The sequence below is a fragment of the Aspergillus chevalieri genome, chromosome 1 (genome assembly GCF_016861735.1).
Source record: "Aspergillus chevalieri M1 DNA, chromosome 1, nearly complete sequence".
In the NCBI taxonomy this organism is placed as follows: Eukaryota; Fungi; Ascomycota; class Eurotiomycetes; order Eurotiales; family Aspergillaceae; genus Aspergillus; species Aspergillus chevalieri.
In genome coordinates this window covers 1,890,796-1,914,909 of record NC_057362.1, presented here as the reverse complement: position 1 = coordinate 1,914,909, position 24,114 = coordinate 1,890,796, and the positions used below count along the sequence as shown (strand labels likewise).

General features: G+C 49.8%; 7 protein-coding genes across 7 annotated transcripts; 3 read left to right on the top strand and 4 right to left on the bottom strand.

The window, feature by feature from the left end:
* Positions 1–530: 530 nt before the first annotated feature.
* On the bottom strand, positions 531–2,938 carry ACHE_10692S (FAD-dependent oxidoreductase; the record flags this gene model as incomplete). The annotated part of the gene is made up of 5 exons (XM_043282097.1): positions 531–1,218; positions 1,269–1,861; positions 1,909–2,269; positions 2,319–2,594; positions 2,649–2,938. The coding sequence occupies 5 exons, from the start codon at positions 2,936–2,938 to the stop codon at positions 531–533; spliced, it is 2,208 nt and encodes a 735-aa protein (XP_043131812.1).
* A 3,817-nt stretch (positions 2,939–6,755) lies between these two features.
* ACHE_10691A (Zn(II)2Cys6 transcription factor) lies at positions 6,756–8,932 on the top strand (the record flags this gene model as incomplete). The annotated part of the gene is made up of 3 exons (XM_043282086.1): positions 6,756–6,897; positions 6,950–7,150; positions 7,209–8,932. The coding sequence occupies 3 exons, from the start codon at positions 6,756–6,758 to the stop codon at positions 8,930–8,932; spliced, it is 2,067 nt and encodes a 688-aa protein (XP_043131811.1).
* Positions 8,933–12,782: 3,850 nt separating this feature from the next.
* On the top strand, positions 12,783–14,231 carry ACHE_10690A (uncharacterized protein; the record flags this gene model as incomplete). Its single annotated transcript, XM_043282075.1, has 3 exons — positions 12,783–13,439; positions 13,493–13,670; positions 13,732–14,231. 3 exons carry the CDS (start codon positions 12,783–12,785, stop codon positions 14,229–14,231), a joined length of 1,335 nt encoding a protein of 444 aa, XP_043131810.1.
* A 1,119-nt stretch (positions 14,232–15,350) lies between these two features.
* Positions 15,351–16,139, top strand: ACHE_10689A (putative secretory component protein shr3; the record flags this gene model as incomplete). Its single annotated transcript, XM_043282063.1, has 1 exon — positions 15,351–16,139. The coding sequence occupies one exon, from the start codon at positions 15,351–15,353 to the stop codon at positions 16,137–16,139; it is 789 nt and encodes a 262-aa protein (XP_043131809.1).
* Positions 16,140–16,314: 175 nt separating this feature from the next.
* On the bottom strand, positions 16,315–17,412 carry ACHE_10688S (uncharacterized protein; the record flags this gene model as incomplete). Its single annotated transcript, XM_043282052.1, has 2 exons — positions 16,315–16,613; positions 16,665–17,412. 2 exons carry the CDS (start codon positions 17,410–17,412, stop codon positions 16,315–16,317), a joined length of 1,047 nt encoding a protein of 348 aa, XP_043131808.1.
* Positions 17,413–19,512: 2,100 nt separating this feature from the next.
* On the bottom strand, positions 19,513–20,274 carry ACHE_10687S (uncharacterized protein; the record flags this gene model as incomplete). Its single annotated transcript, XM_043282041.1, has 1 exon — positions 19,513–20,274. One exon carries the CDS (start codon positions 20,272–20,274, stop codon positions 19,513–19,515), a length of 762 nt encoding a protein of 253 aa, XP_043131807.1.
* Positions 20,275–21,471: 1,197 nt separating this feature from the next.
* Positions 21,472–23,931, bottom strand: rim8 (pH response protein PalF; the record flags this gene model as incomplete). Its single annotated transcript, XM_043282030.1, has 2 exons — positions 21,472–23,418; positions 23,470–23,931. The coding sequence occupies 2 exons, from the start codon at positions 23,929–23,931 to the stop codon at positions 21,472–21,474; spliced, it is 2,409 nt and encodes an 802-aa protein (XP_043131806.1).
* Between the last annotated feature and the right edge of the window lie 183 nt (positions 23,932–24,114).

Here is a 24,114-nt window from a genome sequence, read left to right as displayed (position 1 = left end):
TTGAATGATTGGGTGGTTGGGTGTTTTACACAGCGTTAAGTTTGAGTTGATACCGATATCCGTACATAGATATGCTTGGCTTTTTATTCTTGTCGCTCGTTTTTGCTTCTTATTTCGCTTCGATTTACATACTTTTAGTCTACTTTTTTTTCAGATATTTTAATTGCTACATACCAAGTATACAACATTTTCGCGGGATCCTTTGCACTCTTACTATTTCTTGACTGTCGAATAGTCTGTGCTACCAGACACCTGCGCCCCAGGCTGAACCCGAAAAGACCCATCAAACAGGTATCGAGGTGATCTACAGCCAGGCAAAACTAAACATCCTTTGTTTCACAGCTGTCGTCCATTGTGACATGTTTAGATATACCAATTCTTATCCCCCTGCAACACGACGCAGCTGAGTGCGTAGCTGAGCACGAGAAACCCGGACTGACAGTGACAGTAGCAAATGATCATCCGATTATATCAAATGACCTCTCAATCTATATATATTTGCCCGGTGTTATATACGAGAATAAAAAGTCCTATTTCCTCCGACGAGACCTTTCCAGTGCACTCTCGCGCCAATTCCACAATCCGATCAACGCAGCCGCTGGTCCAAAACAGATATTTCCCAAGATGACGGCAAGAACGGCAAGAGACAGAGGAGTTTGAAGAACGTTCGTCCGGCGCAAGTCCCATACCGTGAAAACGGACCAGATCAGAATTGCACCGATGAGACATCCCAATTGTGCTCCTTCGGATGAGAAGGCCGTTTCTATAACGACGGCGACACCCTGAATGCATGGGAAGATCCGGCTAGCGATGACGATATGCAACGTGCTTGTGATAAGAAAAGAGAAATTATAAAACTGGGAAATATACGGCATATCCCGGGTGCCATACAGCGCCTCCGCGAAATCAGAACTAGGTGGCACCCTCTTTGAGAGTGTCTGCCCGAGCGACACTAATATCGGTAGACCCAATTGAGCAAGAGAAAGGATCCATCCGGGTATTGCAATCGCTGCTGCATTTCTGAGTATGAAAAGGGCGGGCACGAAGTACGTCACCAGCAGCCCCGTGGGAAGGTATTCGGCAGCTCGTAGGTCAATGGCTCGCGGGTTGGGATAACAGAAAGGCCGGGATTGGCTGAGGTAGATGTAGATGGCGAAATAGATTGGTGTGATCAGGTGCCATCCGAAAGCTGTGGAGGCGAGGATATATGGGATGGCACTGGTGCACTTAGTGTTTGTTGGTGATAGTATGGGTGGTGGGATACTTACCTGCCCAGGTATCCTCCCGAGAGCCCCGGGCGATGAGACTCAAGTGTCCACAGTGCATTAATGCCCATCGTGAAGACAAGGGTGTAGTTCAAGAGAGAATCATGGAGGGCCGTTACAGACCCCATGCTGACAGACTGCCCAATACCCAGAGGCAAACAGGCGATAAGAAACAAAAGCATGATCCAGAACCCGGTCGCGACAGATGACCGCTGCCCCGGCCTCGCAACCACCTCAATATCCCGCGCCACAACTCCCTCCTTCGACGGCCTCGGAAGATACTTCAAGATATGTCCAGGAGAGTGCGCTGCGGCCATTGCAAAGGCCACCTTATCAACCCCTCCTTTGGCTATAAATTTTGTTTGTATGAACTCCAGAAGTGGGGTCTCGAGGGCCTCGAGACTTTGCAACGAATGCGCCCCGTCGACCAGTATCTTCGTACGAGGTTTGCGCTCTTCTTGAAAATAGGTAAATTGTGCGTGGATTGTCTCATTTGTTGGACAGGGGTTCTTGTCCAGAGCTTCTTTTAGCAGATCGCCAAGTAGTGCTGCGTCTTCGATGGCCGAATTTCCACCTTGGCCAGTGAGGGGATTCATCTAGACTCATTAGCTGCTGCTGTTACAATTTAAGACGGTGAACATACCTTATGAAATGAATCACCAATCAAAACAGCACGCTTGTAAAAGCACTTCTCCAACACATACTCCTGCAGCGGAACAAGAACCGCAGCCCGACGTTTCTGATAAAGATCCCCAAAAGTAAGGCCCGGAAAGAGAACATCATCCCTCTGCGCATCAACAAAAGCCTTTTCATCCTCAGCGGTATACCGGTGGATATCCTTGCCGATGGTGACTTGAGGGTTCTTGGAAAATGCGAAGAAGTACAACTTCCCTGCACGACCGGCTTGATAGGCTTTTTGTGGTAGGTTTTGTATCCGCGGCCATCTGGGACACCTTCGGGGCGGTCTGAGATGCCGAACATGCATTTGTACGAGCAGGTAATTGCTGGATTGGGTCAATAGCCGTCAGGAGATAGGTACTTGTTGTGCAAAACCCACATTTTGCCATCTGCTGCGTCCCGTAGTCTGGGACCTCTGAGTCTGCGATCCTCCACATTTCTTTTCTTGTCTGACTGTGGATGCCATCTGCGCCGATGAGGATGTCACCAGTGAAGGTGGTGCCGTCTTCGGTGGTGACTATTACACCGGTATCCAATCGGTCAATGCTCGACAGTCCCTTGGAGACATGAACCTTTGACTTGTCCTGGAGATTGTCATATAGAGCTTGAACCAGCTCTTGACGATCCAGGAAGTTGAATTCGTATCCAGTCCTGAAGAATCAACATCAGTCCGCTGCATATAGGTAGATAGGGGCAATCACTCACAACTTCAAAAGCATCTCGCCAAAAGTATCATGACAACCAAGTTTCGCCCCATCCGAATTATAATAATGCATCGATTCCACCCTCTCGCACATAGCTTGAACCGCCTCGTTAACGCCCAATTGATCAAGAACCTGACTGCCATACGGCAAAAGACCAAGACTTGCGCCCAACTGAGGTGCAATGCATCGATACTTCTCCAGCAAAACATACTCAATCCCATATCGCTGGAGTACATTCGCCAGTGTTAACCCCGCAACACTCCCCCCTATAATAATAACTTTGAAAGACATGATCGGCGGATCGTTGGTGCAACTCTGCGTATGCAGTGTCAATATCCGCGGACGTAGCTGGGTTTATATATATCCAAGCTTCAGCACTCGGTTCCACAATGCCATTATTATCCCGAGAGTTGAAAGTCCCACACGTGATTTGATGCGAGATTATCGATAATCTCTGCCCTGTCCGTCTTACTGGTTATCCTGCTTTTGAGCTCTCTGGAGAGCTTTCTTTGTCTTCTTTGTTGGCTGTGCCCTAAGACATACCCAATTAGTCATCGGGGAAATTGGGCGGAAGGTAGAATATCCGATCCGTAGATGGAATGTCGGGGTGGAAACTGCCCGATTCGCCGATTTTTGTCCAGAGATGACATCAATGTAGGTCTCGGGAATCGGTACACGTTGACAGTGGCTGCATACAGGTGATTTATCGTGACCAATGTGCAATTCACGGAAAGATTGTTGATGCTTATGGAATGGCGACATTGCCCCCGTCGGACCGGATCGGTGATGATGACCCGCGACAATGAGGGAAATAAGCTTGGTGACGAGGCAGTAACGGAACAACACATACAACACACGAGACTCCTAGATACTGTTCATATATTTAATTTTTGCATCAAGCATGTATGATTGAGAACAGCAGCGAAGAGAGCATGCTCTAGGGGGATTCCAGTATTCTGGTCCTCATTCAAAAAGTTAAGCTGGAAAACGGGTACGCTATCTTCAGAAAGGGTCACGGTGAGAGGCGGGACATCATCAGACCTCCCCAAGACATGTATCTATCCAGATTGAAAAGTTCTGTTGCCATCTTTACGGTGGACTGTTATGCCAACCCGTTTATGATCGAGTGACAACTATCCTAGGCATTGAGGGGGGACAAAGCATGATGGCTCTATTGCTGTCGCCGTGTCCTACGATGCCAGTCAATGTTCGTCTGTATCAATCTATATCAACGAAGTCATCTGCACCTGTCTAAAAACCTGGAATGTGCTCGTAAACAAGTATTGATATGACTCAAGGAGAGCGGGGAAGCCCTACGCTGCGGCAACCTATACTACCCGTTATATGAGAAGAAAATAGGCTTGCTAGATCAGAAACCTTCTATCCCAGAAAATCTCGAGTGCATTTTGAATTGACCTAAATGATGACATTGATACCACGCGGAATGTATGTTGAGCATATCTACGCCGATTGGACTACGATAGGTCTACCCCTGGCAGACAAGTTTGCTAAAGCCCAATCTCGTTAGATTTCAGGGTTGATGAGTGTTGGTCCAGGATTGACTTGAAGTTAAACGAAGACACCCAACATCGGCTAGCCATCGGTGAAAGATGTTTGCTAGACCAACCCTCTGTGCCGTAGTCACGAGTCCATTTGGGATTGTGTTCGATGACAACCTTGTTCAATGCGAATCCATGTTCACAGTTCTTTGTTGTCATGGAATTTATGACAGAACACGTAAATGACCTTGTATGCGGACTGGATGTATCCAAAATATTAGAAGGAATGTTGAACCTAGCAAATATCCCTCGCCACTACCTGATGCGGTGTTGGAAGGAGCGGTGGCTGGTTATCGGAGATTCTGAAACACTCGGCATACGGAACAGCACTCATTCATGCTGTTCATCGCAAGGGGCTTCAGTGTAGCAAGCATGTCCTCCGATGCCTCGTGATGTTGGGGAGTGATGGCCAAATGGACTCGGAAGACGAGCTATACGGCACGGGCACCATCAATCACAAGGAGCCTCGAGTGAGCAAACATGGCTTCGGTATCTAGCTGCATTGTCGGTAGGGATAGCCAAGGCCCATTCAAACTCAAACCAAGCCACGCCTCTATCAAATGATCTAGTCCAACAAACACTGACCGCAACCTCGAAGTGCTGGCCCCAATCCCTACGTCATTCCTATTCCAGCAAAACGTCGCCCACGTCAATGTTTGCATAGCCTAGACATCAAGACCAGGCACAAAGAAGCCACGGACCAGACTGCACGAACCAACAGCGCCAAACCAAGCCCGCATAGATAAGTATAGCAACAAACACCTCAAGGTTCCCCGCGTCTTCGAAAACCATCCACTGCATTAGTCCCATCGGTAGGTTCCGGGAAACAAGCCATGGCGTGACTTGAACATGATAGGCTGTTGTTTGTCGATGTCAACTGCCATGTGGTGCCCGTTAGCGCCGGGAGTCGATCTGAGGCGAAACTGACGCTGAGAGAAGATGTTAGCGGTTGTGCTCTATTTGGGTTATTGGCGGCTGTTTCTTGATACCTTGTTAGAAGGGCATGGATGTTGGGGGATGATGCTGCCCAATGGATGCTCGCCAGACCCCCGCAGGGAAGTTGCTAATTATGGACAATTGTGAGAGTTTAAGTCTATTAATGGAACAAAATTAGCGACGGAATGGACGGAAGTTAGTGCATCGTATCGCAGCGCATCCCGGTTATTATTCGGGTCTATACTAGTTATGGCTTATGGCACATGTAGAGACTGCAAGGAACGATATTTGTCACCGTGATCCAACCTCCTTTTCTTTTAGGATAAGGATCATTAGATGACTCGTACGATGTACTCCGTACCTGACTACTCTACTCGTATCCTACCCGGTGTAAAAAGTTTCAGTGTAGCAGATTCATGTACGACCCTGCTCGAGTCAGCAAGGTACGGTGCGACGTATGCGGTGAGACTGGGAGGGAATTTTGTAACTGACTAAGGAAGTCATATTCTGACAGATAACCGAGCAAAAAAATTGAGATAGTAAAAGACGCTAAAATGGTGTGTGCTGGAGGTGCAGATTTGGTGATGGGCAGTTTAGGGCTGTGATTGGTGGGTGGAGTGTGATGCTGCGGGATTGTGATGTGATGGCGGGATGAGTGCAGGAGAGATTCAAATCCATTGATTACTCTGTTTATTTCTTGATTGAATGCTGTTGTTGGAATGGGTATTGTAGAGTATTTTATATATCTACAATCAGAAAATCAACCTGGTATAGATGTAAAAGACATGAACGTAGACAGTAGTCTGGACAGTATTCCTACTTGGAGTGAGGTGACAGTGTGACTGAAGTGCATAAGATGCAAGCTAATGCAATGCACTGCAGGGTCTAATCGCATTAATTAGCCGCCGATAAGAATAGTAATTCCCGTTTTAGGGGGTCAATGTTCCATAATTATCCAGATTGGGCGGTTATGTGCCTAATAACCTAACCAGATAAGGTTAGTGCACGGGCCGTCTGCATGACAGGCCGAGAATCCGAACCAATCAGGATCCAGAAATGGAAGCTTGGCGTGTCTCTATCACAATCACATTCAAATTTTTAGTGTCGAGTCAACAATACGGTGTACTGCACTGGTAGATACTATGAGGCTCAGTAGTATACAGAGTGTATGTGTTGAATGACAGCATGAGGATGAAAGTATGATATCGAAAGAATAAACATAGTGAGAGTAACTGTTTGCTGACCATGTGAACTGAGAAATGCCGCAATTGACGACAATTAACCAGCTAAAGATAGCAAATTAAGACAAATGCTCTCATTGGCAGGACCCATGTCGATCGGCCAGGATCATCCTCACCCCGCGCGCTTGTATACAGACACACCAGAGACCAGCCTGAGAAATGAACACCACCGCAATTCTCCGATCCTCCAAAATAGAAACACTCATGATGTTGCTTTTAAAGCTTGTGCCCCCGGCCTGTCCGTTTATTTCCTGTCCATACTCAACACCACTACTGCACTCCACTCCAACCATTGCTATTGCTTTGCTGCTGGTCAGCTATTCGTTTCTTCCTTTGCACTCTTAGCGACTCCCTTATACCCTTATAACCACAATGCCTGCCACAAAAAAGAAGTCGACTCCCAAGCCTAGAGTCGCCAAGAAGATCGAGTCGGAATCTCCTCCAGCAAAGATTCCCTCTACCCCCATGGAGAGGACCGAAAGACAGAACAGGTTGCACAAAAGGTCGCGTTCTGGTAAGTCAGAAAGACAATTGTGCCTGTTCGGAAACGCGGTGCTGACCTACAGGCTGCTTCACATGTCGTCTGCGCCGGAAGAAATGCGACGAGAAACATCCCTCCTGCAGTGCCTGCAACAACCTCCGTGTCCAATGCGAATACAAGCGCCCGATTTGGTGGGGGAACCCTGAGCACCGGAGACACCAAAAGGAGGAGATCAAGAACAAAATCAAGCAGACAAAAATGAGCGAGCGCAATGCTAGCGTGACAGGTAGCTCTTTGTTCTTTGTTGCTTTCTGGGAGCTCCAGCTAATGACAAGCGTGTATAGATCCTCTTATTCGTCGCAACCTGGTCGCTTCGCCTGTCACCCCCCCGGAATACGAGTTTAGCTATCCTGTCATGTCGGAACAATACGACCTTTTTGCTCCCTCGCAGATGCCTGTCGCTACCATGGACACCGTCGCATACGGTCCCTACGGCCCCTACGAGATTGATGTCAAGACTGAGCGACAGACCTACATCAATGATGTTCCATTGCGCCACGACTCGTCAATATCCACATTCAGCTCATTCGCTCCTCCCCAGATCGATGCGCCACTTCCGACATTCCCAGGGGACGAATGGCTCCAGGATGATTGCTTTACCCAGATCCCGACCCTCGAGGGCATCGACCCGGCTTTGTGCGACACGGACACGGCTGAAAGCTACACAACCATGCAGAGTAACATTCCCGTGAGCGACCAAGACCGGCCACTCCTGGACCACTTCATCCACAATGTGATGCGCTTGATTTTCCCGGTTTTGGAGGCGCACCAGCAGGGACAGCCTCGTGCGCAGACCATCCTCCGTGCCCTAGAAACAAACAAGTGCTACCTCCACTGCTGTCTCAGTGTGGCCGCCATCCATCTCAAGACCACAGTAGGAATCGTTTCAGAGCAGATCGACCACGACATCATGCGCCACCGCTACGAAGCCGTCTCCCAACTCTGCCAGGCCCTGGGCCAAGACGTCGACCACGAGGAAATCCTCGACGCAACCCTCGCCATGATCTTCTTCCACTGCTCCGTCGGTCCCGCGGATGACTACCTCCCCGACATCCCCTGGTTCGACCACTTCCAAGCAGCCTCGAACCTGGTCAACCGCCTCGGCCTGCCGACCGAGATGCTTAGCGCCGGAAGCCCCTACATGCCCTCTCCTCCGTTCAACATGACCCTCGCCGCATGGATCGACATCCTCGGCTCGACCATGCAAGGAACAACCCCCCAATTCGCCCACACCTACCGCTCCAAGCACCTCAGCGGTTCTTCCTCCGGTCTCCGCGAGCTCATGGGCTGCGACGACCGCGTCATGTACCTCATCTCCGAAATCGCCTGCCTCGACGCCCTCAGAACCTCCGGCCGCATCGACTCCATGGCCGTTTGCTCGCATGTCTCCGCGCTCGGCCAACAACTCGAATTCACCGAACCCGCCGACCAAACCCTCGAACACCCGTACTCCCCGACTACGGGTGCCATCCGCACCGACGTCCTGACAAAGAACATGACCCGCCTCTTCCGCATCGCCGCCCGCATCTACCTCTGCAGTCTCGTGCCCGGCTTCGACCGCAACCAACCCAGCACCATCAACCTGGTCTCCGCCTTCATCGAAACATTGAACTACATCCCCACAGGACCAACCGGCTTCGACCGCTCGCTCGTCTGGCCTTTGCTCATCACCGGCTCGTTCTCGTCGCCGGGTAGTGAATTCCGCACCATTCTCGCTCAGCGCGCAGCTTCTCTTGAGGAGCACGCAGAACTCGGCAGCTTTGGTCGCATGTACCGTCTACTGCAGGAAGTCTGGCGCCAGGCGGACGAGCTTGAGGAGCCAGTTTACATGCCAGAGGAACTCTACTCGAACCCGTCTGAGGGCTCTGGTTCTGGCTCCGCGAGCCCCGTCGCGAAACTAGAACGTTCCGCGTCGCCAGAACACGCGCCTTTAATGGCCGCGCCAAAGCAGACAGTTAGCTGGAGGGACATTATGCAACGCAACGGGTGGCATTACTTGCTCATTTAAACCATGATGACTTGGCATGTGGCATGGGATTCTAATTTGGACGGAGTTCATGGCTGGTACTGGCGTTGGAAAAGCGATTCTACATTTTCATTTTATTTGGTCTCTGCTTATGCATGAGCATGACATTTTGTTTACTTTTTACTCTTCTGCAGGACAGGAAAGACAATTCGCGCATACCCATTTGTTAAGGAGTCATGGTGTTTTGGATGTGATGTGTTTTGATTACGATGATGAGTTCACTTTGTTTAAGTATTGTTTTGGCTTTTGATAACCCATTTGCAGGCTTTGATTTTGTATGAGTGTTAGATAGTGGAATGTATACTGATTCCGTTTAATTCCTTTTCTTGGTCGAGCATTGTAGCCTGTACAAGGTACCAACAGTATCATATTTGCAAGCCGTTTAGAATACCTACCCCTGTAGTACATGTAAAGCAAATCGAACTCTATTGGTCGGCATGCGTCCATAGGAGTAGATCTCTATTTCAACTGCTAGCCTAGTATTCCGTATAGCGATGCAGTCTCTCCTATGTTTTCTTTTCCGTGATAATCGTCTGAATACCAAAATTTTAAATTCCCTCAACATAGTAGCTTGATGTTGATATCACATCACATCACATCCGTAATATCACCGTCAGTCACTTTCAACTCCAGCAGACCCCATCAGGCATCCGGTCCGATCAATCTCTCGGTATAAGTAACTAGTGCGATATCCTCGTTTGGGTCGGATTGAACCAAGGAACCACATAGATCCGTGGGAGTCAGTCTTTTTTTGGTCGTCACTGAACGTGCGAAGTAAACCAGGCGTTTTCATCACGAACCGGACCCGGAGGGGCATTGAGCATACGCATATATTGGGAGACACTTAGGGTAAGTGTCCTGTCTCGAATACAACTAACTAGAACCCTAGGTACAATACGAGAGAAGCCAGGTTGTGACAGTACCCATGTCCAGGTCTATGTGCCATCCATGCCAGGCGTGTCACCATACAGGCTAGAGACATGCAGCTGGTCCGGCGACTGCGGAAGCATATGGGCCTAGGTCGTGTTGGAACTGTGTAGTCCTTATGAAGAAGGGAGGATTCTACAAAGTACCACACATAGCTCTTTTAATTGAAAATAATATGTGTAGGTTATATGACGATCAATTCGAGGAAGCTGACTCACAGCTTCGCCGTTTCACAAAGTGGCAAATATACAAGGCGACTATGAAATCGTGGCTGGCTGATCGTATTTCGCCTTATTCATAGGGAGCTACTACTGCCACACCCCGTATTTTTGATGTCACACCCTTGATGATTTCCACGCCACGTCAATCAGACTATCACGTGATAAAGAAGTAACCTTATATGTACTAGCTCCAGGGCTAGAATGTAGGGTTTGATATCCAGGTAAACAAAGGCGCCAGATGAGAGCTGTACTCAAACTTCAAAGTTCAAACACGCATAACTAGCCATAATGTCGCTCAATCTCGTTGGCTATGAGAGTTCTGATGGTGATGGCCATCAAGAGCTATCATCATCCACGTCTATTGTGCCTGGTGACAGCTGAACTGCACAACCAGATCCCACCCCCTCCAGTCAGTGAGACATTTTCCACCCGAGAAGCCGCTATGAAATTCCTCAATGAGTTTACTGGTCACCATGGCTACTCGCTGACAACAAAAAACTCCAAAAAGCGCAAATCAGATGATGTTTTGCACCGTGTTTATCTACACTGCAGTCGCGCAGGAGAATATCGGTCTCGAATTGATGAAAATAGCCGTGTTCGAAAAGGGAAGACCAAGCTGGCAGGCTGTCCATTTCGGCTAATTCTACGCCTTGAGGCAGATGATGAATGGTATCTTGATTTAGCTGAGGCCAGGCATAACCATGCACCATCACCTCGTTCTACCCATCCAATGGTCCGTCGTGATGGAATGGAGGCCAAAATGGCATTGATTGAGGATTATATTGAGGCAGGGATGAGCACTCGCCAAATCCTATCATCTCTCCATGACCAGGATAGCTCATCCGGCCTGAAACCTCGTGACATATACAATAAGCGGCTGAAAATGCACCACGAACTGCTAGACGGCAAAACACCTGTCCAAGCGTTGCTGAGCTGGGTCCCAGATAATGGTGATAGGGTGTTCAGCTACCAGGCAAATGAGGATAATGCTATAACTGCTGTTTTCTGCAGTCATAAGACATCATTGGAGCTTCTTCAGCAGTATCCAACCATCCTTTTTATGGACTGCACATAAAAAACGAACAAGTACAAGATGCCACTTCTGGATATTGTTGGGTTTACAGCTTGTAACAAGACTCTTTTTGCTGGCTTTTGGTTTATCTCAAATGAGAATGAGGAGAGCTACAGATTCTTACTGGACTGCCTCATCTCTGTCTTGGAACAAGCTGAAATTCGCCATCCAGAGACTGTCTTGACAGATAAAGAAAAAAACCTAATGAATGCGATTAAACAAGGTTTCCACTTGCTAGAAACGTCTTGTGCGTATGGCGTATCCAGCAAAACATTCTTCCAAACGTCCGGCCGAAAATTGCTACAGAACCCCACGGCATCTCAAATTTCAACTACTGAGGTCCCTGAGTCAACTCAAAGAGAGCATTCCCAACACGAGTACATCCTTGCAGAGGAGAGCCTTGGCTGAAAAATCAAAAGAGACATCCCCCACTCCTGGGTTTCCACCTCTATGTCTGCGGCCGGCGGTGGTAGGGCCGGCGGTGCCGTGTTGGGTCATTTGGGTTGCCCACGATCTGTTTATCTGGCTTTTCCAGTTTTCAGGTTTTCACTAGCGCGGATATGTCTTGTATCCAGTGGTCTTTCCACAGCTGGGGCGCGCCTGGCACATGGCCTCTGGCCGAACGCCGGGTGATAGGAGCCATCAAGTCGTCCAGTCGCGATGTGTAGGAGTTTTTGTGTGGGCTGGTGGTCTGTCGCCGTTGTCAGAGTGTATGGCTACGGTGGATCATATTTGTTCGAGCAGGTGGTGTGACAGTCAGAGCTGGGCCTCACACGGGAGTAGGTTACCTGCTTGGTCTGGCAGGGATTGGTCGGCTGACATGTTCCTTCGGCGCTGTTGTTCTCAGCTGTCGTCAGCATAGTGTTGTAACAGTATGGCAATGTCGAGATGCATGAGATTCTTTGTGGTATAGATCTTCACGCGGTTCAGCCTCACCCTGTGGGGCTGTGTACGGTCATCCAGCAATATTTATTAAAAAGGGTAGTCCCACCACCCGTTCCGTAGTACCGTCTTCTCAAGATCTATAACCATGTTGATGTATATGTTTTCTGTACATGGCTCCGCTCTTGCATAGTCATGGCTAATTTGTGTAATATCAACTGCTCAGCGTCGCCGCCGCGTTATGTACCTGACAGTGACATCAGCGGGGCCGGGGTCATTCAGTTTCTCCTCAAAGAGAGTTCTATTTTGTTCTGACTTCCTTTCTTAGGTGATAATTAACTATGTTGCTACCGCAGGCCTTGCTGTCCTTATCATCATCGTGTATTATGTCACCGTCTATGACCCTTCGCTCGATCCATTCGACGCAGCCCAGGAAGGGGCTCTGTCGGATCGCCTCAATCCTTTGGATGACTTTTTGCTAAGGTGGTTACGGTCTGGACCGGCATATATTTCGAAACGGGTCCTGGGCTCACGCCAACTTTTTTCACCCCGTGCTAGGTTTCGGCTTGAGAGAGTCCTGATCAATGTATGCTCTATCTGCCCAAGACAAACATGACCCATTCTTGTCAGTTTGTCACATCGTTCAATAGATATTGTGTAACCCCCTGAACTGATTCTTACCGTGACCTAATTTCGCTAACGCTTACACCTGGAAAAGTGCATTCTGCTCATGAGTGACCTCCAGATTGTCACCGGCTTTGCAATCCTTCTCAGCGGATTTGCACAATTTCAATGTGGCCTGGCAGCTTTGAAATGGCGCACTATTCTTGATCTGGCATGGTTCTCCTGTCTGACGCATCTTTTATGCCTAACGATGTTGCGACGACATCTTCATACGCATACCTTTCAGCGCATATGGAGATTATTCGCAATGGGTGTACTTGCGGCATTACTAGCTGCTGGCCTACTAATTACGGCAAATCCCAAATGGCTTTTGCTATCTGAGGATACCAAAGCTACCCCCACTATTTGTATCGTTGGCTGCTATCTGAAACCTGGGCCAAACAAGGAATGGGTGGAATCCATGGAATCTATACCTTCTGTGGAGTCCTGGCAGCCATTGGAATGGTTCTGGACACCGGTAATCTCCGCAAGCTTTGTCATGGTTGCGTTTGTCTCTCAGGTTGTGAGGCTACATAAGACTCTCTCTGTGGGTGTTAGCCGAGCTACTAAATGGCTTGATGGCCAGATGCAGCGACTTCTCTGGGTTCTTTTCAGAATACTCTGTACAGAAGGAGATATTTGTTCACTCGGATACCGGCCTATTTTTGGTATCGTGATGATTTTGCGTTTCGTGCTGGATTCATGGGCTTCATTCGCTGTCGAGGTATGTTCCCTATTTGACCAATGTTCACAATCCCCCTTCCTAACTCATACCAGGTAAGCTGGGTCTTCGCAGCTTTTCTCTGGGGTATTTTGCGTCTGGTTAAAGACTTGTCTCCTGACAGCAAGATGGAACCCCTTGATTTAAACAAGCAAGCATGGACATTCGGCCAAGTCGTCTCTGTATTTGCACTGGCGGCGCCCCTCATCAGCATTATTGGAACTCTGGAAGAAAGTAAGTTCTTAAGAAGTTTAATTTCTATGAACCATTTCTAAGATCAAGCTATCCAAAACAGACCTAAAAGGTGAGGAGTCTTCAGTGCCACAGCGGCCATCCGACGGTCACCAATCCTCTCGACTCCCTTTGAGCTCTATCAGATATAGTACATTTGAGGACCTCGAAAGGCCAGACACAGGCTGGGCTTCCCACACTAGCTGCCTTGGAACAGCAATTACTTACATTTATGTGTCTTGCATTTTTATAGGATACCTTGTTTTCACCAGCATGGCAGATGGGTCAGCCCTTTTGAATTCCATTCGCAGGTCGGGAGTCGCTATTCCAACGGCAATTTACTGCTTTTATTGCGTAGTGCTTTGCTCTCTCACTATTGAATTAGCCGTATCGCAAGATCATCATTGGCTTCGAAGGTTCTTACAGTTTCTGATCATTGGCTTGTTTATGATTGGTTGGGTTTGGTGCACCTCGTTATTTTACTATTTGCAAATCTTTGCTGCTATCGGACTCTATGTTATGGGTGCTCTGATACACAGGGCTATCGGGTGGTGCACGCGTTGATTTCAGGAACAAATATCATTAGTCCGTGCCGTAATGTGACTGGCAACTCCATTCAACTTGGCATCGTTTACCAGGTAGATAGGAGATGTAAATAAAGTGACGAGTGCTTCGTCGACTTCTCCAACATAGCTGAGCTTCCATAATATCTATTGTGCTTCTTTTCTTGTTCCAATATTGTACCTTGCCCAACGAACAGAAAAATTAGGCTCGCATGGCATGTTCGTCTTTTGACAAGAGGTACCTATTGAGACAGAACGGCCCATATGGCAGGCTTACTTTGATGCTACCTTGTCACTCTTGATTGACTTGAGCACATAACGCAGTTGGAGAAGTCTGGTCGTTAAATTTTGACTGCCTGTTCGAATTTTCGTTCGATATTTCCATAAACAGGTTCACAATCGTAGTCAATCATCAGCCCTGGTAGCCTGCGTTCCTCTGCACAGTCGGCAAGTCCACGGACAATTCAAGCTTACCCCGGATGCCTTTTGGCAAACCGTAATGGGGGAATTGTCTGGCCCGGTTATCCATGTTCCTAGTTCACAAAAGTCAAATCCTTCAGCCTTGATTGAATCCGCACTGCTCCATGTATTAAAATTATGCAGAGATCAATTCTACATCGTGTGGTCGAGTGCTTGGATGGCTTATGAAGCTGCCCAGAGTGCGATCGAGCTGTTTGTGCAGTCCATCATCCATTGCCGGCCATTTTGGCGTTTGCTGGATTGACTCTGACGGTCATAATACAGAATGATATTCTGGGTCTTGATCCGCGATGCAATTTCTGATTCAGAAGTTCTGACTTTCATTGGATACTCAAGCTATGACCATTAGGATGGATCCAAAGCTTTGGCAATGCTTCAAAGCAGTCTAGTCTGTAATATCACGCAATTCCCGGGTTTGGAATAGTAACAATGGCCATGGATATTAGATGGTCTCAATATCCAAGTCGCCGGTGAATCTCATAGTTCATACTTACATGTGAATGCGGTGTTTGTATGTGCCTGGCAATTCAGGCAGCAAACCACCACACCAACCTCACGTCTTATCTTTCTTACTTTTCCCCCTCAAGCCACCTCGTCACAACCACCAACACCTCACCAACCCCGTGCAACAACGCTCACCATGGCAATAATGAGCATCGGGTCCTTTGCGACCTTCCTAATCGTTTGCCGTGCGTCCCCCATCACCCCCCGAACCACACTCATTCATAACACCGCAACTAACAAAACAACAGCAACATGCTTCTTCCTCGGCATAATCTTCTCCCTCTTCCCCTACGACTACCCAATTCTGTGGTCCACCTCTCCAACCCCTGCCTCGCACTACGACTACCTCGAATCCCACCTACGCTTCCTGCACGCCTCCCCTCCGCTAATCCCGCGCATCCTCCACATCGTCATTTTCCTGGGTCTAGCGGGTCTCTTGACGAAGCTCTACAAACCCTCTGAATCGAATATGCTCTTCGACGGCGCATCGCTGGTGCTGTATATGTGCGGTGTTACGGTGTATATCGCGAATATTGTGAAAGGTCTGCGGCTTGTTTCGGACGGGCGGTATGGGGATTATATCGATGAGAAGGTTAGCGAGGGGTTGCTGGATGAGGCACAGCAGATGGGTGCCGCCGGCGGTGCGGGCGCTGCTGGTGCGGGGGGACAGATTTTGGGGAGGGAGGATTCGTTGAAGGTGCTTTCGGCGAGTAATACGATTTTGGCGCTAGTGCTTGTTGGGGTGCTTGTGTTGCAGGCGGGGCAGTGGTATGCGGAGCGGAAGGATGCCTTGGAGTTTGAGTCGTTGGATGAAACGTCTGCTAAGGAAGGGGAGGAGGGGACTGGGACGGATGGAGATGGGGAGGGGACTTCGTCGGCTGTTAAGGTTGGGGGTAAAAAGCAAGGGTTGAAGAAGAAGAATTAGCCGGTGATTGTTGGGGTGTTGTGAAGGGATTTGTTATGTGGCTTTGTACCAATACACTCCATTCTATATACAGGATTCAACTCCATTCATGGTACGGCCATGCTGGTATCATATGCAACGAGGGGGGAATCATAACACGTTATATACAGCCAAAATCAAAAAATAAGGTGCAGAATCACATATGCAAAGTCTCCGGCGCAAATGAGAATGGACTCCGGGGTAGATCTGGCGATCGCGGACTCAGGGCCTTTGCGAATAACTCCTCGCCAGGGTCTGGGTTGGACGGCCCTGCCAGCGAGTTCATAGACGCGAATCCACTACTGCCATTGTTGGCATGTTGTTGCGCCTGAATCGACTCTGGCGGTGCCACTGCTTTCACGGCAGGCGGATTGGGATTGTGGATGCTATGGAAGGAATTAAAGGACGAAACGGCGACATCTGGAGATTGAGGCGAGAGGAGACGAGCAGCAGATCCTATACCCGTTAGCACAACACCCAACATCCTATCAAGATACAACAACATACCCTCCCTCGGGGACAACCCCTGCTCACTAGTCTGCAACTTCAACCCCTTAAGCTTCTCCCCCAACTTCCCACTCCCACCTGGCGACACCGGCGTCGTCGGACCCATGGGGTAATTCCTCCCGTGGTCATGGCCTCCATTGTTGGCATCGCTAGTATCCGCATTAGGACCCAATCCAAAATGCGTCTCAATCCACTCCTTCTCCTGCACAGCCATATGCAGCGCGATCCCCTCCGCATTATTCAAACATTCCTCCCGGATCTCCTTCTCAAGAACCTGCAGCCTCTTCTTCGCCCATATCGTATGCAACACGCCCTTTTTTCCAGCCGACCGACCGGTGACCCCTAGTTCGGGCGGAAAAATCGCAGGCAGCGGGTTTAGCTGGATGGTGTTCGGTTTCTGTTCCGCCCCTGTATCCGCCCCGTTTTCTTTTGTCATCTGACCCGAAGCTGGGTGATGATATTTGAGCGTAACAACCGGCGGAATCGTCACATCCGGCGGCAACAAGAAATAAAACCTCCTCGTGCTCTCACTCGTCTGCTCGTCGGCCGGCAAGACAGCCTTCTTCCCTTCCCAGAACACATGCCATGACCCCGCCCTCCTGTCTTCCCATTCGACCATGAGGATCTTAGTCCCGTCGTTGGCTTTACCGGCTTCGAACTCGAAGCGGGCGAGGGCTGTGATGGAGATGGCGCTGTTTGGGGTGGAGGGCTCGGGAGCCGCGCTGTCGGGGGTGAATGGGGCTGTCATTATGGCGGTTGTCGCTGACTGGAGCTGTAGGCGTAGTAGCGTGGATTGGGTTGGGCGGTTAAGCTGTAGGATCGATGGTGTCGGGATAGGTTATTGGGAGGACTGGGGGGCAGCCAGATTCGGTAGGTGAGGGGGGTTGTGCATGAAGAGGTGAGCGGTTAGTGTTGATCTGTGGAATCTATCGAAGAACACAAGGAGACAAGAGGTGTGAGTTGAGTTAGGTGAGAGAAAGATGAATAAGGAAGATTGAGGGGTGTTCTAATTATAGAGGCTTGGCATCTGACTATTATTTAGACCGAATATGCTGTCATTCTACTGTGCTCTGTACAGAAGGTAGACGAAGTCTGCTACGGCTTCCTCTAGCTATGCAGTTCGATTCTCACATATCTGTACAATCCAGCCGCAGTCCACAAGCGGCCATCCATACAAACCGCGGAACAGAAACACCCCAACCGGAGAAATCCCAAAAAAACCAACCAAGCGACCAGATTAACCACTAACATTCTGCAGAACCCCGGAAACAAGACCCAGTTATAGTAGAAGAGAGTGACAGTGACAAGTGATGAAGGCATCGTAGAACTGCAATCTTATTGGCCCCGAGTCAGTGCATCGTCACAGCGTCCGTCTGTCCATCTGTCACTCTGCCCCGATCTCAATCTTCAGCTGCTGTCAGATGCAGTCAGAGGAAGTCGAATGTCGCCGGTGATTGTACTCTGTACCTACTCTGCACGGATACTCGGGAGTTGTGGTGCATTGGTTATGGATATCCGCCCAGTCTACCCTGTACGGAGTAGATTGAATATACGGGATGGGGATCGTGGTGACTACTCAAACGGTCAATTCTGCAGAAACAAATACCGGGGCAAACTGTGATGAGATTCTCACCTTGCAGGATCTGTGATGATGCTGCTTTAGCCCCTCTTCTTGTTTACCCCTCCGGGTGGTTATGCATTGTCCGGCCTGGTTCAGGATATCTGATCGTTGTCCCACTAGACATACCTGAGTTATACCAGAACAGTTCTTATAGAGAACATAAACACCTTTATTTGAAATTTGTCCCCTAAATTCTCCATACAAATGCAAAAAAAAAAAAAATACAAGTACAAAACATCCAAAAAAAACCAATAAAACACCCCGTCCGATCATACCCCATCTGTGCTAGCGCCGGCGCTTAACGACTACTTCTCGATGCGCCGGACACCATCATTTGACAACAAATGTGATGCAGTGAGGGGTCATTCTTGAAGAGCTTTTTATAGCACCGACACAGAGAACAAGCGCGTTGTCGACCACTCAGAGCATGTTATTGCTGACGGAGTGTCCGAGCTGAAAGTCAATGTGTTGATTGTATGTACTCCGTATGTATGGGACGGTACCGTACGATAACGGTGTATTGGATTTACAAACCTATATGCAAGTACAAGTGCGTTGGTTGTTTGGACAAATAGTTGGGTGTATACAACTCCAACTACCGACCCTAGACCCAACAGACACAGACACACTCATCGGTCAGTAAGTAGCACAACCCAACCACTTCCCACGCAACGCATCCGAAAAAGCCAGAACAAAGAAACCCGCGGACCCTTCCCCGTCCAATCGCCAGGAGTACCATCCCCCCGGGTCTGCCACGGCGCACTACCACCGCGTATCCAGACACTCGGTGAGCTTTCTTTGGGTTGAAAGGACCACTTGTACACGTGGACGGCGCGGAGTCCGTGGATCTTATAGGTTTGGAAAGCGATTGTGGGATGGAGGCCTGTGTTCACGTACACAACAGGGCAGAAGGAGAAATGGCGCAGTCGATGACCGTGGCCAGTCGGATGGGAGGATGGACCAACAGAACAGGGTTTAACTAAGTGAACGGGTAGCTGTACAGAGGTAGAGCATGGATGAATGGATGGATCATTCCGGGCATTGCATTGCATTATCATGTCATTAACCCTACGTTACCGATGCCAGACAGACACAGCTGTAAACAAAAATATCAATTGAACAAACATAAAACTCCAGACTCCACGTGCTAATCCCAACCCAAACCCAACAATTCAAACCCACCCAGTCCAACCCACCTGAACCAAAACACAAAGAAAAAGAACCAAACTAAACATCCTTCCCCTCATGATACCTCCTCCTCTTCCCCTTCCCCTTCGGCGGCGCCTCCAACTGCATCCTCTTATACGTCACCGTCCGCGTAACAACCTGTCGCACACTAACCGATCTTCCCCCGCCACCCGTAGACGTAGTTGTCGTCGCACTCCGCGGCTCCATATATCTCAATTTCCAATCCCCCGGCGAAAACGGAGACCGCAGCGTCGTCGCACTCCGCGGGGCATCACTCGCCGCAGTCGTGATCGGCGAAAGATGCATCGACGGCGGAATCCGCAGCCGTCGAAGACTCTGGTGCTTTCTTATTCCCCCTGGCCCTGAGTACGGACCAGTGCCCGTGGCCGTGGCAGGTGGTGGAGGCAGCGTAGCTGACTTAACAGGCGGTTCACGCTCATGGAACCCAAACGTCCCGCTAACCGCACTCGCAGGCTGCGAAGTGGTCGTGGACGTGGGCGTCGGCGCAGACGTAGGACCCTGAGCTGGTCCCTGTCCCGCGGGGCCTGCGGGTTTGTCGAACTGGAAGCGGGGGAAACTGGTCCCTGCGCTGACGGGGCTGGTGAACACGGGCGTCAAGGCCTTGAGAAACTCGGTGTATGCCGTTGGAGGGGTGATGGGAGTTGCGGTGCCGGGTTCATACTTGATGGTGTCGGAGATGGTAGAGGGGGTTTTGGCGGTGTTAATGTCGTCGTGGAGTTCGGAGGGGAAGGTGGCGGTTTTGGGTGTTTTGAGGGGGTGGAGGAAGGGTTTTGCTGGCATTTTGGATGTCGAGTGTACTCTTGGGCCGAGTGGTAGGTGTAAGAAATAGTAATATAGAAGAGTAGTATAGGTAGGTAGATTTAGATGTGGGCGTGGTTGTCAGAGCGCAGAGGGAAAGCGCAGTATATAATAGCTTCTCAGCAACAAACGGAGACACCGAATAGGGGTAGCCCAGACTCTAATCCTTGCCAGCAACAAGAAAGGAAAAGAAAAATGCAAAAAGCGAAGAAAAACGATGAGAGGATGAAGGATTTATCTCAATGCAAATGCGGCGGCTAGCGTATCGTATCGTCACGTAATAACATGTATTATTGCGGTACGGTATCGTAAGCCCTAGGCTGCTGCATACAAGTAAACATGTGGATTGAATTTGATCGACTTCACCGGCACTTCGATGGACATTTTCAGACTTTAAATATGTTCAAAGAAGGGGTATAGAGTCTAATTATAATAGTCGCGCGCCAGGTGAATCGATCACCATCGCATTCTCCAACACCATCCAAGCGACTCTTCGCGCTATGCGAGAGTCAGCGCACTTGGGCTTCTGCATCGCATCGCATCGCATCGGCGCCTCCGCAGTCAGCGCAGTCTGGCGTTTCGGTCGTCTGGACGACTGTTTATTTATCCCATATATTGATTGCGATATGAACGCTTCGTTGGCTGGTATTCCCCAGAGGTGAAGACGCTGAAGCGGATATGTTGCAGAATCGGCTAGTTTCATCAATATCGATACATGATATTGGATATTGACTGGGGCGTGATATATTTCCCGGGCGCTATCTTGATATTTTGACTTCTGCAGCGGGACAGGGATCTGCTTGAACTTGCAGAGGTGGGAATATTGATGTTTGTTTGTACTATTATGCGGTACTCGAGGAGGAAGTTGCTGCGAGATTAAGGACGTTGACCGATGCGTTCGTTGGCTTAACTGGATTGTGGATTGTGTCGATGCGGCGTTTATGGTAGCTGGATTGGATGAATAGCTGCGAAGCTTGTTAGAGATAGATACTGGCAGAACTATGTATATGCTAAGTATTTTACTGTGCTCGCGCTCAGATTAGAATAGACATTCAAGATGCTTCATTCCATAACATAGTGGTATCTTAAACAATGATAACAACAACTAAATCACACACATGCAATGCTTATACCGTAATAAGAAATGTAAAAAGAGATCCCAAATCCAAATGCAACAGGCTACCGCTGATACCGCGGCAACGACTCATCCCCATTCGCTCTCCCCCCAACCAACTCTTCATCCTCATCCAGAATCGGCGCACTAGGGCCCTCCTCAACAGGCGCCCCATTAACATGATGCGACGACTCCGGATCCTCGGGTGCACTAGCCTCCATCATCAACCGCTGCCGTTCCAGTTCCTGCTTGTCGTCTCCGTGCGTCGGTGTAGAAACAGGAGGCGCGCTGGATCTTTCCATAGGATGATGCCCGTGTTGTCCTGGTACGATCGTGTGCACAGACTCCGCTGACATGACGGCTGGGGAAATCCCGTTCTCGCGGACTGGGACTGAGGGGACGTGGTGGTAGCCGTTAATGTGGTCGTCTTCGGGAAGGACGGGAGCGGTGGGGACGGCCAATTCTGCTGTTGAGGGACCGGCTTCTGGTGACTCGGGCGGGCGACTGGGGAGGAGTGTTTCTTCTGCTTGTCGGAGGCGTGCCTTTTCGTCCATTGGTTCCTCTGCCTCTGGGGTTGCAGCCATCGGCGCAAAGGGTTGATGATGGTGATAATGCTGTGGCGGCTGCCCATAATTCTCCGCATACTCCGCCCATTGAGGATCATGGAAGTATCCGTACCCATAGTCCTCTTGGACCGGATACTGATACTCCTCCGGAGCACTGGGAAGAGAATTCGGATTCTCCAGCCATTCACCTCCTTCAGCGACAGGCGCATTCCCAACTGACGGGAGAAACTCCGACCCAGGAGTCGCAGAAGGCGCATTACTACCGACAGTAGTAGCAGCCCTGGCGCCATTCACCCGCTGCGAGTCGCGGGTTCCCACCACAACCTCAAAAGCCACGGCAATCACACCCTTCTCGCGCCGAATCTGGTCGGTATCGAGGATATTGCCGGCCCAGTTGGCAGTGACGGAATTCGTCCCACTGGTATCGGCCGGATTGAGAATTTGCCCACTAGGCGAAAATGTACTTCCGCTCGAAACCATATTAAGCCGCGGCAAGAAGCGTTCTGGAGACGTGAGCTTGCCTCGAAGATCTGCAACCACCTCTACATAGTATCGGAAATGGATCATGCCGCCCGGCGTGCGTGTGATGGTAGGAAAGGCATCCTCCGGGATCCGGATCGATGTCCGGACAACAGCGGTCATGTTGGATGGATCAACAATCAGCGGGGCGAACGATTGAGATAAATCTTTTCGGAAAATGCTGCTGCTGCGGCTAGTTCCTATCGTCAGACCCCCAAGACCCGTACGCGATTTTGGATAGCAATCCTCGTAGATTGGTTTCTTGCCGTCGTCCGAGTATCCAACCGGGATAGACGGGTGCATGTCTACCCGACCCTGACGGTATAGAGTGATAATAATGCCGTGCGCACTGCGCACCTGCCTACAATGGTTAATCGTAACATGAACAGGTAATGAATCTCCTGGTAGCACGCCAGCGCGCAGCACTTCGGTTTTGGCGGTGATGGTTTTATCGGGAGTAGAAGGCGTGATGCTCCGTGTTTCACTGTTCCGCATTCGTGTGCTGGTGGAGGAACTCGGGTCGCTACCGATCTGAAAACTCTGGCTGCTGTTGCTGAGCCGACTGGAGGAACTGACGTTACTGGGAGCCGGACTGAGTGGAGCACGATGATCCGAAGTCGATCCCCCACCGTTCATTGAAGGCTCTCGTGAGAGCGTATCTGCTGTTGAAGAAGCTGCCTGTGGTGGCGGTGTTGTTGTCGTTGCGGTTACTGTCGAGTCTGTCGCTGGTGATTTCCCTTTGACTCTGGATTTCGAACGTCTGGAAACAGGTTCCAAGGTGACTATGCGAGCTTTCGGTGCTGGGAATGGAGCTATGTCGATGTTTTCGAGGAAATTAACACGTCGTTTGCAGGATATGGTCGGGTTGATCGTTGTTGGTTTTGTTAGGGTGGACGTAAGCATATAAGCAATGGTCCCTCGTTCAAACTGCAGCCACATTGTTAGCAGATGTCGGATAAGTAGCCAGGCGTGACGTACGTTGATGCTACTGGGCAGAGGATACGGCGGAAAGCCCATTTCAAACCGGAACTTGTAGATACCCTCCTTGAGACGACCCTCTCCACAGAGAACAACCTCATCTTCAAACAATGTCGCCAAGCCATTGCCCAGATATTCTGACCCGCGACGACCACGCCCTGGCCCGAGAACTCCCACATCTGGGCCCGCCTCGCTAGCCGGCACCGCATTCCTGTGTACTTTGACCACCCCATGCAGACAAACAACCAGATGTGTAATGCGGACGGGTCGTACAACGGTCAGAACAACGGTACCTTTGATCGCATCGCCGGGGAAGTAGGAACGCCAAGGATCGTCAGGTTCGATATAGATATCGCTAATGCTGCGATTCCGGTGGCCCAGCTGCGAGCGAAACCGGGAGAGAATAGAGCTGCGGGTGCGCGATGACGAAGAAGGTCGAGCGCCAAAGGAGTCGACTGACATGACATGCAGTCACTCCTCCGCTGAGTCCGTGCAAAACGGGAGGGGGCGAAGAGGGGAAGAAAGAGATGGACGACGGATGGAATGTAAGGAGTAAGCGTAAGCGGGGGAGTATGGTTTGTTGTTTCGCGCGCACTCAACCCAGACGCACGGTAACTTTTTGAAGCAATGGTATAAAATCAAAGT